The following is a 21454-nucleotide window of genomic DNA, read 5'->3' as shown; positions in this document are numbered from 1 at the left end:
AACTACTCTTGAAATATACTATAAATAGAAAACGAAATCAAGTCTTGGATTATCACCTGTAATTTGTGTTTAGTATATTGAACAAGAAAGTGCAGTAAGAAAACAGGGGTAAAAGTTTAAATTATCTCAATTAAGAACAAGTTTAATAATGAAGTATTTGACCTTGAAAGAGATTAGTGAGCTATTAGATGGAAATAGATCCCATACCTGGTTTCATTTTCAGTTCAGGCCTGTTAAGGCCCTAATTAGGAAATATGGGACCTGAAATACCTCCTCCCCCCACACACACCCATTTGAATTAGAAAGACCAAAGAAGTATATTGGACTCTTCTTATTGAAATTTATCAAATATATAAGATGGAATTCACAGTTTAAACAAAATGAGAAAGGTAGTCTGTTTTATAGAATGAATGGGTATGGATTTGGAAAATTGTTCCTTCTAGATTTACTTCAGCTGACCTAAAGGAAAGTTTTTACAAAGATCAGTAATTATGTTATCTTCCCATCCATAGAATATTTTTAATACAGGACTCAGTATGTCCTGGCAATGTTCTGTATCACATGCTGATTCATTTTATATATTTTGTATATATGTCCAGCAATTAGTGTGGGAGAGTTTTATTGGAATTTGTATTTTTATTATTATTCTGGCTACTACTATTATTTATTTCATGTGTATATCACTCAGTAGCCAAAGAATAAAGAGATTATATGCTACTCTTTACTGGTAGATCCCAAAGTGGTTCTGTTGCTTAAAGAATACAGTGTTGAGCTCTGATACAGAATTACTGTTGAATTTACTAACGAGGTAAGGTACTTATAGCCAGTAACTGGAGAAAATAATGTCCCCCGCTTTTTTCAGGGGGTGGGGGGGGGAATTGATATTTAAAGACATGGCAGGTTGCAATTCTATCTGAGATCAGTTTTTTTGTGAAACTAAAGGGAAGGTCATACCGAAGGCTTTATGAGAAGGCAGATTCTGCTTGTGCATAATGGAATGGTAATTTTCAGGCTGCACATGAATCTTTGTAATTTTTGTGTGTGAATAGTTGTGACTTTCATATCACTTATTTAAATATTCTCTTAGGGATCATGTATATTAAAATTGCATACTTTGTGCACATATGCTTTAAAGTAAGAGGCTTAACTGAGATTCTTTCAGGCTCTGAGTACTCGCAAACGGTTCCTGTTTGTGCAACAACTGCTAAATGTATTCGATCACCTCCAACTGCAGCTATTACAGGAGCTGTGCACAGTGTTTAATGTAGATTTGCCCTGCCGTGTGAAGTCCTCCCAACTGGGAATTATCAGCAATAAACAGACACACACCAGCGCCATCGTGAAGCCACAGTCTAGCTCTTGCTCATATATATGCCAGCACTGCCTTGTCCACCTTGGAGACATTGGTGAGTAGAAGCAGCACGCGGCACAGCTTCGCTTGCGTGAGTAAGGTGTGCTCGAGCTGCGCAGCCTTACAGACGGGGTTGAAGAAGGGTCTGTGGGAGCAGTGAGGGCTGGTATTTGGTGGCCTCTGGGCTGCAGGGGTTCTGGACCGTTGAGCGGGAGCCAGCATGGTCTCTAGGCAGCATGAGCAGCTCATTTGAGCCGGCAGGCCCGAGAATGCCATGAAGTTGTCATACCGTTTTTGCACGGGGCACCGCTTGATTTTTTGCCCCAGGTGACTTGATTGCTCCGGGCGCTTCTCCGCTGAGGGCACAAGAGTGCAGACTGTCTTCTTGAGGCTTCCTACCTCGTCCAGCAGGTTCCCGCGACACAACAGCCCATCGTGGGTAACTAGCCACCGTGGATTGTAGCCTTAGGCGAATCCAGACTGCTTCCTGCAGGGGGGCTTGTTAGGAATGAGCCACGCTGGCAAAACATGGTTTGTTCTGCGAGTGGGTTGCCCCTCGATGGGTTGTCGTGTGGTCTGAGGGTTGCAGGGACTGGCCGGCCAGCCACACCCCAGGAGTGGAAGGAGCCTTCATCTCACCCACCTGTGGCACCACCTGTAACTGCAGCTCTGCTCATGCCCAAGTAGCACTTTAGAGTGCTTGTTTCTTCAGTCCAAGAACATTATGCAACCATGCTCATAATTTTTAATTAGTAATTTGGTCAGGCTTTCACAAGTGCCTCCTCCTGGCTGTCACATATGTGTATTCTTGCCTGGTCTGTAGAGCCTGAAGAGCCTGATTCTGTGCCTGATCTTGGAAGCTAAGCTGGGTCGGGCCTGGTGGAAATCCAGACTGGTGGCTTGAGTCCTGTGTGTTGAGCAGGAAGTTGGCCTGCTAAGCCCCTTCCAACTCTATGATCCCAGTCAATTGAAAAGCACCAGTAAAAGAGGAAAAGCAACAAAGGGAAGTGCAGCAAAGTTTCGGGGGTGGGGGATAATATTTCTACTTCTCCTCATACTAAAGTTCTCTCAAATTTAAGTTTTGACAGTGTCTGTCCTCCACCTTTTCATCTCCTTTCCAAATCTCCAGCACCTCCAGAAGGATGAACCACCCCCCCCCCCGCTTTTTGCAGCTCCTTTTTGGAGTAGTTAGTGCAGGAGTGCAAATTTCACTTCCACTTACTTCCTCTCCATTAAATTTGCACGCATTTCTGCTTAAAAAAAAAAAAGAGTGCTAGGGAATTGTACTAATCATTGTAGTACGTATTCCAAAAAGAAGTTCTGAAAGGCTGGAGTTTATCTCCCTTGCTGGACTAGTTGGAGACTAGCACTGTTAGGAGAGGATTGCATTGCCAAGTGGAGATACTACTGTTCCCCGGCTTTTTCACACACCATATTTTGCCCCCCTCCCCCAGTACTTTTCAATTCAACAACTTGGCAGTTGGCCCCTGGCAACCATGGGAAAATCTGCCTGCATGCCCTTGTCACTCACTGGGCCTCTTCCTTTTACAGCTGAAACAGACAAGGGAATTGACCAGAGAAGAGTGTTGACTGCCTTAAGAATGCACATGTGAAAGATCAATAATCAAAACCAAAAAAAGAGAGAGAGCATTGCCATGCAGTTTTCTGGGGCTGAAATTTTTTGATACCCTGGACAAAACAAATAGCAACAAAGGGGAAAGGGTTGAAATTGGACTAGGTGGGTGTGGGGAGAGGCAAGGGAGGGTATTCCATGGGGGTCAGCATGATACATGCCGGGGGGGGAGAAGAATGCACAGTGGGCCCAGTTGTCTGTCATACATCCCATGAGTTGTTCAAAAAAGAAGCAACCCCCCCCCCCGCCCCCAGCTTATATTGCCAGGTGGCTTTGCCTGATGTGCGAATCTGCCCACTGAATATTTGAGCTGAGGTCGCCTTTGTGGGAGGTTTGTTCAAGAGGGATCATGGTAGGAAATTGACTGCCAGTGACTTTTTGAACAGAGATACTAGAGTTTGTCTTGAATGATAATCACAATATGCCATTGGAGGAAAGAAAATAAGAATGTTAGACTTGCCAGGCTGGAGTAGGTCAAGGAGCATAATCCAGCCCTCTAACACTAATTGCAGTCAGCCAGTGTCTCTTAGCAAGAAGGTGATGGCCATCCCTGTTGGTCCCCAGAATGGGGGCTTTGTCCTCAGATTCCTATCCTGATTTTGTAAAGTCCAAACTGAGTATTTATCAGGAGTGTTCTGTGGACGTCTGGCATCATCCACGAGCCATTTATTTTAGAAATGGTGAGCTAACGTTCTGTTTTTCAATTCTTCCTGGTTTTTCAGCTCGCTACAGAAATCAGACCAGCCAGGCTGAGTCCTACTATAGGCATGCAGCTCAGCTTGTCCCCTCCAATGGTGAGTGTATGAAATGTAATCCATGCAGTGGAGCTTCCCAGTTTCTTAGCAGTGCTGTACTGAACCATCCTGTGAGCGCCATTTCACTGTATCGGTGAGGTTTGCTTTCCCCTGGGTGTATTTAAGATTGCAGCTGTAGCAGGCAATTCAGTGTGCTTTGCAATTGTTGTATATAAGCTTCCAACTATGTGCATCCCATGTACAGAACAAGGCAAGGAAGGGGTCCGGGACACTGGCTGGATTCGGCATAACTTGTTGCCCTCCATGTCAGCCCTCCCTCCCTCCCCCCAGTTCGCCCCCTTTGCTCCTGTCCAAAGCTGATTTCTGACCTTGGAAAGGCAGTTGGTGCCATTCCGTCCCTGTGCAGGGACTGTGCATTTGTAGTGCCAGCTCTGAGGTCGCACAGCCTTAGAACCGCAGCTCCAAATAATCCATGCCTTCCCTTCCCACCCCATGATTTTGTTGGAAGGCCATGTGATTACACTCCTCAGCCCTGAAATTCCTCACTCATCCTCTTTCTCTCAGATAAACGCAAAAGGGATTCTAATTGCAAGCGAGAATTTTATAGCAATAAGATGCCAAGTGTTCCATGTTACTTAATAGCCTATAGAATGTTGACTTCAAATTCCACTGGAATGACTTTCTCCCTTCTCATCTCCATTTCTCTGAAAATTCCTGTAAAGCTAGAACTTTACGAAAGAAGCTCTGTAAATGAGTCATAGGCAGAACTGCCTGACTGAGCTCCTTGCAGGAGTCAAGTAAGGCGGCCTATTTTTTGTGTTAATTAGCAATAGACAGGCCTAAGACATCCATACTTCAAACTGGATATGTCTTTTAAATTTAACTTCTCTACTTTTGATCCAGAACCGTTCCTATGGTTAAACTGTTATAATCATTATGTATTTTATTCCATGTCATTTCTATATCGCTTGTAGCCAAAGACTCTACATGTTTTCTTCCTCTTTTAGAAAGTGCTTTCCATCTGCTGCCTCCAAACATCTCCATCTTCCAATTCCCTATTTGGGCTCTTTCTTCTTCCCCTCTTCTTCCCCCAAATAGTCACATGTTTGGAACACACACAGCATCCCCTCCTCCACTTGTTTGGGCCCCCGTGGCAGCAGGAGCAGGCCCAGTCTGTGAGTTGCAAGTCCCTTTGCTGCAGGAGGGCAAGAACACAAGTGCATCAAATTTTCCAGAAAGCGGTTTGTTACAGAAGGACTGGCGTGCTGGTTAATCAACCGCACATGTTATCTGTGGTCCAGAATGGTTAGAGCTTCCATGAAGCCAGGCATGTAATGCTGCAGCTAGCGGCGGATCTGTTTCTATTTTGCTGTGCTGTCATTTCTGAACAAGGACAGGAGGAGTGAGGGCAGCCTGATCCCTAGCCTGGCAGCATCAGGGCAAAGCTAGCACCATAGCAAAGCTTCTCCCACTAGCCATATGATATAATGGCAGCCTACTCTGAACAGGAGTAGAAACCAGTCTCTGGAGCAAGATCACTCTCTGGGGAGCAACCAAAACCGATGTTTCCTCCTTCAGCATCCAGGAAGTTCTCACCTCATGAGGTGCGGTGTGTGCAATAATTGTTGCTATTTAGCTTTATTTGGGTTAGAGGGAAAAAAGCTGTGGGATGCCCTCAATGTTCCAGAAGAAGAACTGTTCATTGACTTGTTCATGCTTGTAAAAAACCCCCACCAACATAAAATCTTAGCTAATGCTGTTAAAAAGCTATGGTTCAGCACAATTTATTTAAAAGTTAATATTCTTGTTCGGCTGAAAATTAATGGGTGTGTTTTCATAATTACCGCAAATACCAAGCCTGTTGGCAATTAAAGCTTCTCTTCTGTTGCTGCTTTAGAAAAACTTGACCAGCCAGTGTCTAGGGCACTCTCTATCAACCTGCTAGCTTTCCCGGTATATTCCACACTTCCGATAGGCAAAACTAGGCCTTTGAGGAGAACACATTACGCTAGTTGAGAAGGAACCCTTGCTTAGAGGAGGTAGTCTCAGAGATGTACCTATACTGGGAAGTTTTTAAATTTAGGGATGTTGAGCAAGAGAGCTAACAGACATTTTTAGTCCTTTAAAGGGTTTCCTTCTGGGACAAGTTGGTGACAATGATGCATGCTGTTTAAGCTCTTCACAGTCGGAGGTGTGCATGATTTGGAGACTACCTGCCCCTCCATGACCCCCCATGGCAGTCATGCTCAGTGGGTTGGGCCCTTCTTCTAGCGTCTTTGTTAGGTGAGCGAAGAACATCAGCTGAGCAGATGTTCTGTTCTGTTCACTTCTGTTTTCCAAAGACCTTGGAATCTGGGAGTGGGTGGTCCTTGCTTTTTGTTTGGTTAGTATAAGTCTGTTTTAAACATTGATGGTTGTAGTTTTAAATGTGTGCTTGATATTGTCAGTTAAGTGAGCTGGAGTAAGGCAAGATTATAGCATTTTGAATTGAATAAACTTAGATCGCAAGTTGTAATATATCTGGTTTTTTAAAAAATAGAAGCAAAAGTAGATGCTGCCTGGAATGGATTGCGCTTGTAGGAAATGTCCTGAAGTCCAAACAATTTTTTTCCTTCTTTTGTTCTGCTTTAGGTCAGCCTTACAATCAGCTGGCTATTTTAGCATCCTCCAAAGGAGACCACCTGACCACCATTTTCTACTACTGTAGAAGCATTGCTGTGAAGTTCCCTTTCCCGGCTGCCTCTACTAACCTACAAAAAGCACTTTCTAAAGCTCTGGAAAGGTGAGGCTCATACATTCTGCAAGTGAGTTGTCATTTCTAAGATTTAGGGTGTGGCTGGAAGCACATTATAGATCTTTCCTCTTCCACAAAGAACATGATTTGCACATAAGTAATTTACTTTCTCTTGTGCATCTGATGGGCTGGAAGTGACACCTAAAGTAGCTTGTTGCCTGTCATTGTAAGTTTGCTACTCACATAAAATGTACAAATGATTTCCATTTAATTGTTTTACATCCAGGAATGCCCAGGGCAGGCCCTTGGTGTATCCATGCACATAGATACATATAGTTTACAGTTGCTGGTAGGATACATGCATGTCCAAGAGTGGTGTCAGGATACGGCCTAAACCAGAATGGCTGACTAGTAGTCTGTGGGCCCAGTGCAGATCCCCAGGCAGCTATGTCTGATCCTTTGCACCTCTAGCAAAGTGCTTCCAAGTTGTAAGAAACAGAGATTGTGGTGGTGGTGCTCCTCCTGTTTCTTAGAATGTCTGCATAATATGTAAATGTACCCACTTCACAGCTGTGAAGTACTTCCTGCTGGGTGGGGCCAACTTTTTGCATTTAGTCTTCCTGGATCGTTGTCCGCAGAACATTGACCTTGAAAGTAGGTCTCCCTTTAAAACAAACGAGAAAATTCTACTGGGATTTCAAATGCTGATATTCTTAATGTTGTTCCTGCTTTTATCCCGAGTGCAGTTTTCTTGGGAGGAACTATCACTCACTTTTGTTTCACGTATGTGAAATGCCTTTAAAAAGAAATTAGTCTGCAGTATGCTTTTGTGTGTAGTCGGGCAATTTTTGCATCTTTACAAACACTAGAATATACTTTTCATCTTCTGATTGCAGTCGTGATGAGGTGAAGACTCAATGGGGAGTGTCTGATTTCATTAAGGCATTTATAAAATTTCATGGCCACGTGTATCTGAGTAAGAACTTGGAGAAGCTGAATCCTCTTCGTGAGAAATTAGAGGAGCAGTTCAAGGTGGGTTTTATGAAATGGGTCCTGTAGAACTTGCATCCATGTACTAAGGAAATGCAGAGTGGGTCTCCTATTTGTCCCACCCCCATTCAGATATATTCAGGATGCCTTGCTCCGTGTCACTTTCTCTGTTGAGACATTATTGATATGGACATGAAGCAGAACATTCTTTGTGACAGCATCCCTCTCGTGGTGCATCTCACCCAGGGAAATCAAGCAAGAGATTCCTCTGATTTCTTTCTGTCGACAACAGATAAGAACCATTTTTCCCTGTAAGCTTTTCAAATGGCTGGTTGAACTGAGGCTGTTTTGTTCTGACTCACATCTTTTTTTACTGCTTCGTTTTTAAGTTATTTTCGTTTCACTTTTATCTCAGTTCAGTTTTGTTGCTGTAATATAAGGAATTCCTATAGAAAACAGGTGCAGAAGCTAATGAGGAAAGTCTGTCTGTCTGTCTGTCTGTCTAATGAAGCACATGAACAAATACTGACCCATACTGAGGTTCTGTTGTAAGGTTTGTAACAGCTGTCCTAAGGTTCTTGGGGGAAGAGTTGGGATGCAGATGTAGTTGAGAACATGCAGTCCAAGTTCTCACGTGGCATTCCTGGACTTGGAGCCACATACAGCAGCAGCATCCTGCTCAGCATAGACTAGAAGTCAGGAAGAACTTTGCTTCACTGCCCTAATGAACCCTGCTCAGAGGTGTGCAGCTTGCATATTCACGTGTTTAATGTGGAGCTCAGGATCCAGCAGGATGAGTGTGACATTTCTCCATACACTGCAGTCCTGACCTGGTGGAAGAAAGAGCACTGCTGCTTTCTCCTTCGCTGTGGGACATCAGAAGCAAACACCAGCCCCTATTGTTACGACTGGTGGGTGTATTTGGAGGAAGGATTGCTTGGGGTAGGGGTGAAGTGAATCTTTGCAGTCCTTGCTTAGAGATGTGTTGCAATCCCTGTTTGGATCCCTGTCTGAGGACTGGTCCATACAAAGCTAGGCACTGGAGAGCAGTTTTGCCATTACCCACAGCAGTATCCCCAACTTTCTCCCACCTAAGCAAGTGTCTGCCATTCCCTTGTTTGAAGGGATGTAAAGGGATACACTGAAGGACATCTCTGGGGCAAAGCTACACCTACTGCCAGACGCCGCAGTCACCAAGAATCAAGTTTATTCCTGTGTGCATAGCTCCATCCTTAATTCTGTGTTTGGATGTGCTGGAGCCAAATCAATCGGCTAAATCAACTGACCATTAATTGCAGTCCATAAAATATTTGACTGCTGCATGCAACTTGCCAGTCATACTGAACTGTTCAAAGAGTGTGTGCTCTCTTTTTGTTACAGAGGCTGCTGTTCCAGAAAACCTTTAATTCTCAGCAGCTAGTCCACATTACCGTCATCAACCTGTTTCAGCTGCATCACTTACGGGACTTTAGCAACGAGACCGAACAGCACAGCTACAGTCAGGATGAGCAGCTCTGCTGGACACAGTTGCTGGCACTTTTCAGTAAGTCCTGAAACTGGATCAAAGCTTGTCTCTAGGATAGCCAAGTCTGCTGGACCGTGGGGTGATTTAGCCTGGCGATGAGCAGCGCCTTGCAGGGGTGCTGTTGCCAGCACTGGGCTTCCAGCCTCTTTAAATTGAGAGGCAACACTCACAGTGGCATAGCTTCCTAGTTGGGTGACTCAGCTAGTTACTGCTGCATGGGACAGACAGTGACTTAGCCGGGGATGGGGCTCAAGTAGGGATGACCCTCCCACCGCAGCTGAACACTTGCATGGCCCACTGTGCTGCCACTGGCAGTCTGGCTCCATTGCTCCCGCCCAGCTGCGGCTTGCTGCAAAGTCATTTGCAGGGTCTGCCATGGGGCGTCAGCCTGAAGCGGAGAAAGCTGGGGTGCCAGAGCAGGGGGACTTCTCCATGTCACAAGCTCTGCTCTGATTTTCAAGTGTGTGTGATGCAAATCATGTGATGTGGGAGACTGGAGTTGTGCTCACAGGCCCCGTTCCTTCCTTTGAGCTTTCTTTCTTTCTTTCTTTTTCTCAAAATTCTCTTAATATTTATATGCCACCCCATTCCCATTGGCTATGGGTGGTTTACAAGAAATTAAAACCAGCAATGATTTAAATTGACTAAAAACAACATGGTAAATAAAACTGGCATGGGAACAAATCTGGGAAGGCCTGTCAGAAGAGATACATCTTTAACTCCCTCTTAAAGGTGGAAATTTGGGCAATCAGATGTGTGTCTCCTGACAGTGTAGGGGCAAACACTGGAAATGTTTTCCTGTTAGTTGACATAAATCTGGCAGAAGCAGATTGCAGAAGATTATCCCCAGAGGACCTTAGCTGGTCAAGCGATACATATGAACAAAGGTGCTCCTGAAGGTATCCAACAGGGATAATACTCCCCCGTCATCTCTGAATCACAGATCGTCCACGGGAGTCTTAATTCCATGCCCCACTCTGAAGCCAGTTTGAAATGGGTCAAAAAGTCAGTATCACTCAGGACCGCCTGGAGATGGAGAGGCTGTGCCCTCGATCGCCTTGCAAGGGAAGGTGTTCTTGTCGGACCTTCCACACACTGGAAGGAGAACTTCCGAAGCAGGAAGGCAGGCTCCCCATGTGAGTTCGGACTGTCTAGTGGCCTAGATAGCATGGGGAGCCTGCACAAGTCCAGCCAGTCAGCCACTGCAGACGCTCTCCATCTGGCTTGTAAAGGGGGAGTGGTCTGTGAGCATCGTCCCATCCTATGTTTTGCGTGCTCCTGAATGCCTGACTGGGGTACGTACCTCCTTGCCTGGTTCTGCCCAGCGTTTGCCAGTGATGGCCCGTCTCTTGTCTGCCTCACGATTCTTTGCAGAGGCCACTTTTGTGGCTCCGATGCTTTCGTAATTTTGTGGCATCTGCGGAGCATCATCTGATGCTTCCTGCAGTCACATGTATCTTGCCAGTGCGGCGGAACCACCTAGAGTTTGCAATGCCTGTCTTTCCCCAGTGTCTTTTCTTGGAATCTTGTGCAAATGCCCACTCCAGAATGATTACCAGGAGGAGTCTTGGGGTTCTTACCCCCTTCCTGCACTCAAAGTCTCAATGGACTGGCTGAAGCTTCGACCCAGTGTATTTCAGGAGACCGTGGTGGATGAAAGACAGTAGTGAGTCTTGCATGTTCATGTTATTTCATACTTTATTTGCCTGTTTGTCAGTTGCTTTGATTAAGTGAGTTACTGATGGGGATTCGTGAGCCAAACCAGGCATTGGCATGAATAAAGGTACAGCACAGTGATTCAGAAGCATGAGCAGAAAGACCCTGGTACATACCTTGCCTCCGCAACGAACCTGCACGTTCCTCGGAACGGTCCTGAGTGCTGGCCTAGCCATAAGAAAAGTTGCCATGTCATCGCTGTGGTCACTCTCTTCTTTAGTTCTCTCTAAGTTACTACTCACAGAATTTCCCTTTTTCCTCAGAACGGAAATATTCCTGCCCACACTCTCTAGCTCCTGCCCTGTTAACATTTTTCTGAACCGTGTGTGTGCCCTCAGAATTCTGCAGTGAGTCGATTCAGGAACAGCCCTCTGCCAATTGCCCCCCAAGTACTTCTCTTGCCACTTTTTCTCTTCTGCTTCTCTCCTAAAGTTGGAGAAGCAGTAGCTCCAGGCATGTATCAAAATGCTTTCCTCTGTCAGGAAATCAGAAATACGGCACTTGCTCCCTGAGTGAGGATGTTTGTCACTCCTACACAACAATCTTGCCTTGGTTAATTCATAATGCCCAATCTGTCTTCCATGATGAAATCCATTGTATTATAAATAGCTTTCCCAGCAGTCACCCATCCAGGCACTAACCAGATCCGGACTGGCTTGGCTTCAGCAGCACTGGGGGTATCGTCTGCCTACAGTCTAGAAGCAGGAAACAGATTTGTGCTCTAGGCCTTGCACTCTTAAAGCCAAACATGTGGTGACGAAGCAAGAATCAGACCACATCTCTTCTGTTTTCCAGACCTTTGTTCATTAGCCACATATTAAAGGCAGTATTTTGATGAGACCTGCATGCATAGAGTCAGGCACCCATAGGTCCAAACTATTTGGGGTAACGTGTATAAAACCTGGGGAACAGCTGTGTGGTTTGTAGTTTCGCATGTAGCACCAGCACAAACTCAGTTCCCACTGTGCTCGGAGGGAGGCAGACACAGGCCTCGTAGGTGATGTGCTCGGCGGTGATTCCCCGTCATCGCATTGCCCCTCTGCGCAGGTAGAGCCTCGTCCGCACTGGCCGTGCGGCAGTGTGAGGGACCTTCTGCGCTCCAGTTCATGTGCTGTGATCATTCTCCCATGGCTGAATCTCCAGAAGCAATTATAGTTGGGTCGCCTCTTTGAGCATTTCCTGCCTGGCTGTACCCAGTAAAGGCAATACTTTAAACTGTTGAGGAAAAATGCAGTTTGCTCGAGGTCAGATGTTCGTGGATCTTGTGGTGGTACAAGACTCTGTGCTCTATATAGAGAGCAAGTTACACACTTTGTTTAGTCTGCCAGTGTTCTCTAATAAGCTGCCTTCATCAGTTACAGCAATTAAGTATGATTTGTTTTACTTTCAGCACGTATGCTTCAGCACTTGCGGTGGCTGATAATACATATGGTTAGAAGTTAGAAGATTGGAAGTTGATTTTGGTGACTTGATCAAAATGTGTCACAAAATGATACGCAGCCTTACTAGGAAGGACAGCTTAGCTTGAGCGTTGGCCAAAAAAAAAAAAGAAATCGCAAATGAAAACAAAAAACTACTTTTCTTCATCTTGGAAGGTGTGAAAGGGGAGTTGGGGAGAAGGAGATTGAGGCTTCTGCTACTAATGGGCAAGTTTCTGGACTTGCTGCTTTTTCTGCAGAAGGGTTAGGCATGAGAACCTAAAATTATTCTCAAGCAACCTCCCTTTTTAAATATTGATAATTGCTAATTATCTACCGTGTTATATTAAAATTAAAAGACTTTAAAAGCTTGGGAAAGGAGTCTTTTTACGATGCGCAAATGACATCCAATAGGTGCTAGTCCTCCATCGTTACAAGATGTGAAGTGTGAATGGACTGCATGTTGCAGTCACAGGCAGCCATTAACCAGAAACTCGCTACTGAGCTGACGCAGCGATAAACCCAAGTTGGCCTTACATGATGTGAAATGGGCCTTAGTGTGTTTGTGCTTCTTTACACAGTTTCATTAAATGAAATTAGAACGGACTCTGCTAGTGCCCCAGTGGGGGATGAAACCGCTCTTAGGAACCAGCTTCCTTCGTTTCTCCATGGTGGGAGTGGGCCTTGGCCTCCTGGAGCAGGACCCTCTGTAATCCAAATGTTTTCACGCTCTCCAATTATGTGTGACACACAAAGTGCTGGACACGCAAAGCAAAAAACTGTTGTGTAAGAAACCGATATTCTGCAGAGAGAGTCCCACAGGCTTCCTGTTCCATGGTGCTTCATGAGCTTGTAGTTACGTGAGCTGGCCCTAATCAGTGCCGATTCTGAAGGAATCCACCTCGAATGGGTGGCAATTGCGCGTTATTCAGCCCTGAAAAGCAGCATTTCTTCCATTCATTGACTGCATGGAGCCGTCTCTGGTTGCTTTTCTCCAGAGGTTCTGCCTCAGTTTCTCTTCCAGTCATTTAATTCCCTCCAAAGAGCTGAAGGAAACAGGCTTCTGTGTTAGAGACGTATGCAGGGTGTTCCCGCTGCTGACTAACCCGAGTCCCTTCCTGAGTAGCGCCAGTCAGCTGCATGGTTGTGCATCTGAATTCTCCAGCAGTCCAGGATGCATAGCCCGAATAATGTATGGAGTAGGTTTCAAATTAGAAAAGGGTCTTAAGATGGGTTCTGAACTGCAGTTTGTAATGTTTTAATTAGTACTCTACTAAACAGTTGCTCAGGGTGATTTACGCTAAAACCATGGAAGGAATAAAATACCATTTTTTTAAAATGGGCAAAATAATGTATTGCAGCAAAACAGTGGGATCTTTAACATTAAGGAGGAGCACCAGTGGTCGAATCCCTTGGATATGCCCTGGTAGTGAGCGTCTGCCAATTACAGGCAAAACGAAAGCCCCGGCTCATGTTTCCCCATGCTTTCCTTGCCATGAAATTAAGTGAAGCAGTAAGCAGCCAACCAATTGCCAATTTATGTCACCTGAAGACAAAAGAGTGCATGGTAGACAAATGTGTTTCCGTGGTGCCCATCTTTTCCCCCATTACTGGGCAGGCTAGAGGAGGAGGAAGTAGCAAAAGATCGCATGTGTGGTTCAAGCAAATACACACTGCTGCTGCATCCGCCTGGCCCCATTTGAACTGAGAGGTGATCATTTGCCAGAAAGGCTCTGGCCACGCTGGTCACCTTTTATTAAAATGAGTTGAGAAAACGTAATGCCACACTTCCCAAGTTCTTGAAGGTCTGTGCAATTAGGAGCAGAATGGTGAATGCTTAATATTCCGCTGGAGTCCCTTAAGCACTGACTGACGAAGTATAGCAGTGTTCCCGGCTGTTAAGGGAACTCTGCCGCAGTATAGCTCAGTTCCAAAGAAGGGGAAGACTTTTGATTCCCCTCTTGTTCATCCACGCATGCAAACATCGGTGCAGAAGAAAGCCAGCTAGTCTCTTCAGCAGTGATGCAAAAGGTGATGGCAGGTCGGTGGAGTAACTTCAGTGCTTAGGCATAATCTTAAAGAACATGTAATTATGTGTGAATGTTTGTTTACAATAAGCAATAATGCGGAAATGACATGAGAAAAGGAAATGAACTCCTGTCAAGATCAGGACATGGATGTATAGTTCCATGGGCAGTGTGGGTTTTGTAGAATGTCTTGCAGATGAAGTTTGCTTGAAGGAGAGATTTAGAAGGTAGACTTGATAGACGGAGTGGAGGCTTCTCAGACTCAGGGAGAAGTAATGTAAAATTCAATGTAAAATTCAATGTAAAATTATTCCGTCAATGTAAAATTCTTCTCTGTTTGCAGCATTTGGCCTTGGCTGATTTCTCTTTTAAACAGTTTTCAGCCTCATGAAGAAGATCTCTCCTGCCCTAATGGTAAGAATAATTCTTCATCCAGCTATCTGTGGAATATCAGTTTATGAACTGGGTGGAGCCAAAATGACTTAACTTCATTTTACCTTGCTTTTAAAACTCAGGAACCCGAATTCCTGTTTCCTGTAACTTATTAGCACTCATGGAACTCTGATTCTCTTTTTCTTTGCCCTCACTCTCCTTGGCCTCATTTGCCCACATGGCTAATTGGTCTGGTTGGCATTTGCAACTCCCATTACTTAGCCCTAGGCGTTACAATGCTACATCCTGACACGATGGTGTTACTGGTACTTGTAAACAAAATCACATGAATTACCACATCCAATCACATTAAATGACAGTCTGTGCAAAGAAGGAAGAAAATGGTATTCACGAGGAGCAGCAGCAGAGGAAACCAAGGGCAGTGTGAATATGCAGAGAGATGAGCATTTTTCTTGTGGTTTTGCTGTATCACATGTGCTACTTTTAAGAGATCATTGGTGGAGAATCTTCATTGCAGCCCAAACTACTAATCACTGTCTTTTGTTTTTGATTGAGTCTTACTTATTTTTCTATCTTGCAGTAAACTGTTCTTACAAAAACCCTTATCGAAGACAATATTTAATTATGGGAACAATCAAACCAATAAGCGTTTTATATGTTCCATGGATTTCAATTGTAAAGCATATACTTAGTTGTCCAGTAGAAATCTTTGGGGCTTGAGAATGGCTGGGTTCAGGCAACACAATAAGCCATGATGGGTTTTTGTTTTTGTTTTTTACCATCGTTGATCTGTGATGCCATCTGAATCCGATCATGGTATCTCAACATGGTATACAGAAACCATGATAAAAAACAGTCCCCCCCCCCCCCGGTTTCTTCATACCACAGTGGCTTGCTATGTTGTCCTAACCCAGGATCAGTGAGGAGGAGGAAGGTGACAGAGACATCTTGGGATTGAATTTCAGGCACAGTGGCTGATAGAATATGTGCCAACACTGGGAAGACTGGAGAGAATGGAAGCCACAGTCTAGCAGAAACCATTTGATTGTCAGGTAGATCATGGTAAAAAGAAGCAAGCCATGGTAACCATGCCGGTATGCTTGTCATGTTGTGTAAATGCAGCCAGTGTGTAACTTTGCCAGGAATGAACCCTCAATAGCTAGTTTTAAACGTAGACTTTCAGTAGTTGTTCTTTTCTTGTCTGCTTATTTGCTAGCTACCCCTCTTCCAGAGGAATTTGAGCTGCAGGGATTCTTAGCTTTGAGACCTTCTTTCAGGTGAGTGGTTGCTGGAGGTAACAGATTATGTTCATGATGGGGATATTCATCACTACTATTTGGATAATATTAGTATCCAGTAATGATTGAGCTTAATGTTAATATAATCATCAGCAAGACACCAAATCTGATGTGTCTCCATTCTTTCCCTACCTGCTCCTATACATCAGTTATTTCAATTCAATTCATCAGTTATTTTCTTACATTTTTTTGCAAAAGTCTTATTACTCCAGTTCTAATTCCTTAGGCACCTGTAGATTTAAATGTACTTACTTTTAATCTTGGAGACCTTGTGACACCAGCTGACCCAAAGCAAACATGAGGAAAACAAGGATTTAGACAGCATGTTTCCACTTGACATAGAAATAGGATTTTGTTCTGCTAACCCAGGGGTCGGCAGCCTTTAACACTCAAAGAGCCATTTGGACCCATTTCCCACAGAAAACACGGGGAGCCGCAAAACCCTTTTGACATCTAAAATGAAGATAACACTACATATATCGTTTTTTACCTTAATGCTGTGTATATCTTCATTATGATTTAGCTGCAGCTCTTGTTCAGTCACTAAAAACTGTTATTTTTAATCTTACATTATAAATTAGTAGGATTCCTTTCATATATTTTGAATAGGAGAACAGCTTCCTGCAGAGTCAAAGTCAGTGCTAAAGGGCTGCATACATTAAACAGCAAACCCCATAAGTTCATCAGCAGTAATAGCAAATAAATCTACCCACGTACCATTAAATGTTCGGTTTTCTTCAGAAACTTTTCTTCGATTTATCCATGGTTGATGGGGAAGCTCAATAAATCGGCAGATATAGGTGTGTTTAGTGACTGATTAGCAGATAAACAGTCAAGTGTTGTGAATTGTGACAGGTCCCAAGTACAGCTTTTAACATTCAGATGAAGGAGATTACATTGGGACAAAGAGAATCCTTTCAGCAGGGTTTGTTTCGTGTAACATGAGAGCCTGCAGGAAGCTTGTTCCGCTCTTTCCCTGCACAATAGCAGAGGAATGTAGCGATTTACTTAACCAGCCTCATTGCAGATTGGCGGCTGTGCCGGTGCACATTTTGAGCGACGGAGCCGCAGCAGAGGGATTCAAGAGCCACGTGCGGCTCTGGAGCCGTGGGTTGCCGGCCCCTGTCCTAACCTGATGTGAATCTTTGGTTTGGAAGCAGCTGCCCAAGTTCTCCTCTGGCTCAATTCAAAAGGAAAGCCATGATATCTTGGCAAATCTAAGTCTGCCTTTAAATGAATGCATGACACCTTTTCATACTACAATACAGCTTATGAAAAATTCCGAAAGCCAGTCTCGTACCGTGAGCTTTATGTTAACATGGAGATGACTTGAAGGACAGCAGCAAACAATATTATGAAAAATTAGCGTGAAGAAGATCTGAAGGAACTGGGCATGATTAAATGCTCAGAAGATCAATAAGTAGTGATCCTTGGGGGTCATTCATCCCTGTGGGGCTTTCTGGGAGACCACTTTGGAGACTGCTGGTGGGAGCCACTCATCCTTCACCACCCACTTCGCAGTAAACTAATTGCTGACTCTGGTCTTAGACCGGAGTAAATGGAGGGCAGAACAGCCGTTTGAAACACCTTTCGGAATGTCCTAGCAAGGAGAAATGATGGCTGTTTGTCAGCAAAGCAGTGTAGGATGGGTGGAGAGGCAGCAGTCAGTCCAAGCTACAGTAGAGCAGCAGGAAAGGACGCCGATTGCTCGGCTCTTGTGAAATCTGTCGCTCTTTGGGGTGGTTCTTCAAAGGAACCTGGCCGCGGATCTTTTTGGACCTAGGTCTAAAATATATTTGATTCTTGGGATTGTTCTTCCTGCAGCAGGTAGCAGCCCAGTCTTGGGGTCGTGTGTATCCTGCCCTGCACCCCAAAATGGAATGAACGCCAAGCGGAACAGGAAGATGTGTCTTCCAGTCGCATGGGGTCAGGGAGAACCCATGTTCAAATAAACAGAAGGTCTCCCTGTTTCACTGATGGGCAGGTCATACAGCAGCTGAAGGCCTGCTTCTGATCGTTCCTCTTTCCAGAAACCCTCAGGACAAAGCGTTGGCAGGGCAGGCCCTTACACTGCAACATCAAGCGTACTTCACCAGGAAACAAACAGCTCTAAGGCTAGGGTGTAAAGGATCTAATTGTTTTAAGGCTTACCAATTGTGAGTGTCCTTGCAACCTTGTTGTTTGTGTTTATGGCACCCTCTGTTTGCAGTTTAAGTCAATAAAGCAATCGATACACATGACTTTTTATGAAGAACAAGTTTGACAGGTCCCTAGCTCAAGGGGCTGGCAATCTAAAAAAGAGAGAGACCCAAGGATTTCTTTTTAATATGAGTTTTTGTCCCTTGGTGTGAAACACAGAGGCGTGTTGTGTAAGCATTTCTCTATATAACACTACAATAAAGCTACCTTAAAATAGCATCCTGGCCTATTTTACTTCTGTGCATGTAGTTTTATTCTGAAAGTGGGACTGGGGTAGAGTTGTATATACCAGCTTATGTTGGTTTGACACACATTTCTTGCGCCTGGTTCAAAGTCTGACTTTCCCTTCTCTGTTTGTGTCAACAACTAGGAACTTAGATTTCTCCAAAGGCCATCAGGGGATTACCGGAGACAAAGAAGGGCAGCACCGGCGTATACGGCAGCAGCGCCTGATCTTCACGGGCAAATGGATTGCTGACAACCAGCCAAGGTATCTGCACCATTGCTGGCAGCCGCCTCTACCCTTCTGTGCATGATGTTTCTCTTCGCCACCTCATGTTGCTGTTCCTCGTTGATAATGGCAGGTGCTAAAGATGGTTAAAGCTGAAATGAAGATGTGCTGTTGGACACTATATTTAACGCTGCGTAAGGCGGTGTGTGGGAGCATGATAGTCACATAGGCAGTTGCTAAAAATGTACTTCGTATCAAGTCTTTTGGGGGAGCAGGGGAGATGCAGTTAACCTGCCTGTTTTAATGTACTATCTTTAACCCAGTTTGCATATTTTTCACGAGCATGGAAGAGGCCGACCTGGACAAATAAAGCCGCCTCACGCTGAATCTGACCACTGCTCCAGCTAGCCTAGGAGAATCTGGTCTGATTAGCCACTGGTAGGGGGTCACATTCCCAGCCCTCCTGCCACGGCTCTTTTCGCTGGGGATTGTACTGGGATTTTGTGTGTCCCAAGGTTGATCTTCAGCAGGGGCGTTCAACCTGACTACGTCCTTGAGCTCATTTCCCAAGCCGTCTGTAGGTGATCATTTCAGACTTTGCAAGAATAATCAGTTTATGCCCCAACATCCTGCTCACAGGGCAGGAGGGGGAGGGGGGCTGTCTACCCCCACTCTAGATACTTCTGTCCAGAAAGCATTCTCCTCAAAGGTAAAAACAAACCAGGCAATTGAAAAATCTTGATAAAGAGCTGTCTAAACGATGAGAACTGAAAAGTGCATTTGTAATGTAGCATTCATAATATGCTGCATTAGATACTGGGGTGATTGGGTCTCGCCTCCATATTGCAGGAAGAGCTGTCTTTCTGAGGTCAGGAATGCAACGTCAGAGGGAGGTAGGAGGAAGCATTTCAGTGGGCCTGTTGAGGAGGAGATTGGAGAGGCCGGGACCTGTTCACAGAGGCAGCTTTCTCCCCCTCTCCGAATCTTCATTAGTCTGCTGTGCCTGAAGGACCTAAGAACCACACTCAAGTACTAGAAAGGTTGGCATACCTCACAGTCTTCCTGTAAGACATATCTGGCAGGTGGTTACCTTCTGTTTATTGTAGCAAAGCACACCAGCAATATTGGCAAGAGAACAGCTGAGTAGCGAAGGGCAGCTCTCTCACTGACAGGCATGTTGGTGGAATTGAGCAGGTGACCTGTGGTATGTCAGGTGAGGAGTCAGCCTATGTGTCACCAGCTAGCTGACTAAAGGAGAAAATTGCAGCCAGTCTGGCCAAAGAAGCTTCCAAATGCCAGTATATTCTCTGACTGGAATACCGTGCATAGCAGTATTACTCACTGAGATGAGCAATCCAGAGATTTACTCTTCTTGGGTGCAAGCTACCTTTGTGCAAATTGCTTCTCCTTTTGTCTCACTTCCCTTTCATGATTCATAGGAACTGGCTCTTACATCAGAGATGTTTGCTTTTTATTTAATATTGTGCATGTTTTTTGTTGTCCCCAAAGTTCTGATTTAATGATACGGGATCACTTCCCTTTGTTTTTCCTCCGAAAGGTTGATCCAATGTGAAAACGAGGTTGGGAAACTCCTGTTTTTGACGGAGATCCCAGAACTGCTACTTGAGGAGCATATTGAAGCCAAACAGAGTCATGTTCTGCAGGAAGCATCAGAGCCACAGTTTGTCGATGGGAGCCCAGGACTTAAGTCCGTGCTGTCGACAGGTCGAAACCTGAGTAGCAGCTGTGACACAGGAGATAAGCCCATGGTGACATTCAAAGAGAATATTAAACCGCGAGAGGTAAACAGAGAGCAAGGCCGAAGTTACCTCACTAAGGAAGTGGGTAGGGAAAGAAGGGACTACAGCAAAGGAATTGCAGCCAATAAAAATGATGGGAAGAAGGACAACAACAACAAGAGGAAGAATGAGATCAAGAAATGTGGCATGGAAAAAGTGCAGGAAGTAGGGAAGCAGAATGTGGCAGTACAGGTAAGGTTTCCATACTTTTCATTGTCTCTGTGATTTTTTTGCGCAGCCATTTAAATAATCTGCAGTCCTGGAAAGTGGCTGAAGCTCCTGTAAGCTTTGGCTCGGTTGACCTTTGAAGGGTAGATGGGCTGATTCACACACTGCGCTTTCAGGGGGAGCATATGGAAGGAAGGTTCCCTGAGCCACCATGTCAGGCAGCCATGGTGGGTTCCTGCATGTGGGCCTCCTTTCCCTCCTTCCTCTGGGCTTCAGGGGCCCACACAACCCCACTCTCAGTTTACTTGTAGGAAGAACCAGAGGAGTTGCTGCTGCTGGTGTCCTCCTCGGTTTTCTCCATCCTTTCCTGCTCTTGCTTCCTGTGGGAGGGGAATGGCAGGTGAAGCAGCTGAGAGCACTGGAACCTTTTACTTGGACTGGTTCTTGGAGATGCTGCATGGCAACAACTGGAAAGAGTTGCTTCTGCAGTGGGGGGATGAACTGGCAGGAGGCGCAGAGAGGCTTCTGTATGTGTGGTCCCTCGTTGTTGTTGTTGTTGTTATTATTATAACATTTCTATGCCGCCCCTTGCCGAAGCCTCGGGGCGGCTTACAACACAATAAAATACATTGAAATGCAATAGAACATAATAAATTACCACTAAACACTCGTTCAGGTGGCAGCTTGTGAACTGGCCCTGTAGTATTGTCAGATTAGTTTTTCTTGCAAAGCGGCCACCTTTCATGGTGTGGCTTGGCTGCAGAAGGCTTAATTTTTTGGTATTCCCACCCTTCAATCAAGAATAACTTACCGTTTGGTTGAATTTTTCCCTGGTGCTTTGATAATGGCGAAGCATTTGGCAGTGCTGGTCAAAAGTTCGTCTTCAACAGCGCTTCTAGTCTTCAGAAGCATTTGAGTTTATGTGTATTTTCTTTTATTTCTTTATGGGTTAAGGTGGTTAAGGCTGCAAGCCTATGAAGGCTTACTTAATAGCGAC

At 44.9% G+C, this 21454-nt stretch overlaps 1 protein-coding gene across 3 annotated transcripts in view; it reads left to right on the top strand.

Moving 5' to 3' along the window:
• SMG7 (SMG7 nonsense mediated mRNA decay factor) overlaps positions 1-21454 on the top strand; it is a 60178-nt gene that overhangs the window by 17649 nt on the left and 21075 nt on the right. For all 3 annotated transcript variants that reach the window (XM_044439303.1, XM_044439305.1, XM_044439304.1), the window contains exons 5-14: positions 1235-1406; positions 3707-3778; positions 6371-6521; positions 7370-7505; positions 8844-9006; positions 10498-10654; positions 14493-14563; positions 15759-15819; positions 18410-18529; positions 20049-20481. In XM_044439303.1, coding sequence (XP_044295238.1) covers positions 1235-1406; positions 3707-3778; positions 6371-6521; positions 7370-7505; positions 8844-9006; positions 10498-10654; positions 14493-14563; positions 15759-15819; positions 18410-18529; positions 20049-20481 — 1536 coding nt within the window. The remainder of the gene's footprint in view (positions 1-1234; positions 1407-3706; positions 3779-6370; positions 6522-7369; positions 7506-8843; positions 9007-10497; positions 10655-14492; positions 14564-15758; positions 15820-18409; positions 18530-20048; positions 20482-21454) is intronic.

Source organism: Varanus komodoensis, unplaced genomic scaffold (assembly GCF_004798865.1).
Source record: "Varanus komodoensis strain SLA01 unplaced genomic scaffold, ASM479886v1 scaffold34_1, whole genome shotgun sequence".
Lineage (NCBI taxonomy): Eukaryota > Metazoa > Chordata > Lepidosauria > Squamata > Varanidae > Varanus > Varanus komodoensis.
Note: the sequence above shows the minus strand (reverse complement) of the source record. Positions and strands in the feature narration are given on the sequence as shown.